This window comes from Etheostoma spectabile, chromosome 2 (genome assembly GCF_008692095.1).
Source record: "Etheostoma spectabile isolate EspeVRDwgs_2016 chromosome 2, UIUC_Espe_1.0, whole genome shotgun sequence".
Classification (NCBI taxonomy): Eukaryota; Metazoa; Chordata; class Actinopteri; order Perciformes; family Percidae; genus Etheostoma; species Etheostoma spectabile.
The window spans coordinates 3,861,161-3,864,290 of record NC_045734.1 but is presented as its reverse complement, the minus strand read 5'-3'; the positions used below and the strand labels follow the sequence as shown (position 1 = coordinate 3,864,290).

Sequence of the window (3,130 nt, the reverse complement as noted above, 5' to 3'; positions counted from 1 at the left end):
AAAAGCACTGTACTTTTCAATGAAGATAACTTAAACTAGTCTTAACTTTAAGAAATACACTCTATACATTGCTAATGTGGTAAATGACTATTCTAGCTGCAATGTCTGGTTTTTGGTGCAATATCTACATAGGAGTATAGAGGCCCATTTCCAGCAACTAATCACTCCAGAGTTCTAATGGTATTATGTGTTTGCTCATTGGCAGAAGGCTAATGATGATTAGAAAACCTGTGCAATCATGTTCACACATCTGAAAACAGTTTGGTCATTACAGAAGCTACAAACTGACTTCCTTGAGCAGATTGAGTTTCTGGAGCATCACATTTGGGGGGGCAATTAAACCCTCAAAATAGTCAGAAAAAGAGAACTTTCATCTGAAACTTGACAGTCTATTCTTGTCATTAGAAATGAAGGCTATTCCATGCGAGACATTGCTAAGAAATTGAAGATTTCCTACAACGGTGTGTACTACTCCCTCAGAGGACAGCACAAAACAGGCTCTAACCAGAGTAGAAAAAGAAGTGGGAGGCCGCGTTGCAAACTGAGCAAGAAGATAAGTTACATTAGAGTCTCTGGTTTGAGAACAGACGCCTCACAGGTCCCCAACTGGCATCTTCATAATAGTCCCGCAAACACCAGTGTCAACATCTACAGTGAAGAGGGGCTGCTGGATTGGGCTTCAGGGCAGAGTGGCAAAGAAAAAGCCATATCTGAGACTGGCCAATAAAAGAAAAAGATTAAGTGGGGAAAAGAACACAGACATTGGACAGAGGAAGACTGGAAAAAAGTGCTGTGGACGGATGAATCCAAGTTTGAGGTGTTTGGATCACAAGAGAGACGTTTGTGAGACGCAGAACAAATGAAAGATGCTGGAAGAATGCCTGACGCCATCTGTTAAGCATGGTGGTGGTAATTGATGGTCTGGGGTTGCTTTGGTGCTGGTAAGGTGGGAGATTTGTACGTAAGGGATTCTGATAAGGAAGGCTATCATTCCTTTGCAACGCCATTGCCTACCCAGTGGCAGCACAGTGGGCCAATTCTCCTACAACGGCAAGCCTACCTGCTCCAGGTCGACCCTTGTCACGTCTCGCGTGCACTTTAGTCCTTTATTGTCTCCGCACAACCCGACCATCCTTCTCCCGCGCCACTCGTGAGTCCCCAGCCACCCCACCCTCTCGGTTCCCCGGTCTTTCCCTCCCTAACTCACGTAGACAATGTAGATGTGTTGGCAATTTTTCTATCCTCGTCCACCAGTACCACCCAACGTCCATCTCCCTGTCTCCTCTAGGCAGTTACCCCCCCGCGCTCCACTGTCCACGATCCGTAGAGGGACACAGCGGGAGTGATTACAGGGGTAAACTGTTTCCGGGGCAGGGACAGCGCACGAGACGCAGATTGTGATCCAATCCCTCGGATGGATGGGTTAAAAACAAGGTTCAGAATGGGGCCTGGGCGTCTGGCTTTCATGCACTGAATTGCTATTTCTTAATAGAAATCTATGTATGTACTTAATTTCTTTTTGCAAATAAAGCTTAACAAAAACATTCAAATCCATTGTTTATAGGAACCCTGGCCCCCCTCCCCCCCACCGCAACACATCGATTCCAGGCGCCTTTTCCAAAAGGTCCAAATATTTGCTTTTTCATAAGGCATTGCATCAATGTTCTCTCTTTCCATTGGACTACTTCTTGGTATGAAGGACGAATTATTCTTTTTTTATAGGTCAGGAACGACCAGAACAGGTTATCCCACTGAAGCCTACGTTGATTTGAGCAGATTGAGTTTCTGGAGCATCACATTTGTGGGGTCAATTAAACCCTCAAAATAGTCAGAAAAAGAGAACTTTCATCTGAAACTTGACAGTCTATTCTTGTCATTAGAAATGAAGGCTATTCCATGCGAGACATTGCTAAGAAATTGAAGATTTCCTAAACGGTGTGTACTACTCCCTTCAGAGGACAGCACAAACAGGCTCTAACCAGAGTAGAAAAAGAGTGGGAGGCCGCGTTGCACAACTGAGCAAGAAGATAGTACATTAGAGTCTCTGGTTTGAGAAACAGACGCCTCACAGGTCCCCAACTGGCATCTTCATTAAATAGTACCCGCAAAACACCAGTGTCAACATCTCAGTGAAGAGGCGGCTGCTGGATTCTGGGCTTCAGGGCAGAGTGGCAAAGAAAAAGCCTATCTGACTGGCCAATAAGAAAAGATTAAGGTGGGCAAAAGAACACAGACATTGGACAAGGAAGACTGGAAAAAAGTGCTGTGGACGGATGAATCCAAGTTTGAGGTGTTTGGATCACAAAGAACGTTTGTGAGACGCAGAACAAAGAAAAGATGCTGGAGAATCCTACGCCATCTGTTAAGCATGGTGGTGGTAATATGATGGTCGGGGTTGCTTTGGTGCTGGTAAGGTGGGAGATTTGTACAGGGTAAAAGGGATTCTGAATAAGGAAGGCTATCATTCCATTTTGCAACGCCATGCCATACCCAGTGGACAGCACCTTGATTGGAGCCAATTTCATCCTACAACAGGACATGACCCTAAACACACCTCCAAATTGTGCAGAACTATTTAGAGCAGAAGCAGGCAGCTGGTATTCTATCGGTAATGGAGTGGCCAGCGCAGTCACCAGATCTGAACCCATTGAGCTGTTGTGGGAGCAGCTTGACCGTATGGTACGCAAGAATGCCCATCCAACCAATCCACTTGTGGGAGCTGCTTCTGGAAGCGTGGGGTGCAATTTCTCAGATTACCTCACAAATTAACAGCTAGAATGCCAAAGGTCTGCAATGCTGTAATTGCTGCAATGGAGGATTCTTTGACGAAAGCAAAGTTTGATGTAAAAAAATATTATTTCAAATACAAATCATTATCTCTAACCTTGTCAATGTCTTGACTCTATTTCTATTCATTTCACAACGTATGGTGGTGAATAAGTGTGACTTTTCAGGAAAACACAAAATTGTTTGGGTGACCCCAAACTTTTGAACGGTAGTGTATACTAGGAGGGCTCTGAACAAGCCTTTTACGTTATTTTCACACCTGTGTTATTTGGTCTGTTTTAACCGAATCCTGGAGCGTTTTGTGAGGTAGTCCAGTTTGTTAGGGTTGGTGTGAAAGCTCATT

At 44.6% G+C, this 3,130-nt stretch overlaps 2 protein-coding genes across 2 annotated transcripts in view; one reads left to right on the top strand and one right to left on the bottom strand.

Moving 5' to 3' along the window:
- The window catches only part of LOC116701522 (excitatory amino acid transporter 3-like), a 5,038-nt gene extending 3,692 nt beyond the window's left edge, over window positions 1-1,346 (top strand). Inside the window, exon 4 of the mRNA XM_032535264.1 lies at window positions 1,255-1,346. Within this exon, the coding sequence (XP_032391155.1) occupies window positions 1,255-1,346 (92 nt within the window). The remainder of the gene's footprint in view (window positions 1-1,254) is intronic.
- LOC116702666 (endonuclease V) overlaps window positions 1-3,130 on the bottom strand; it is a 103,199-nt gene that overhangs the window by 89,739 nt on the left and 10,330 nt on the right. The gene's annotated exons all lie outside the window — the stretch shown is intronic.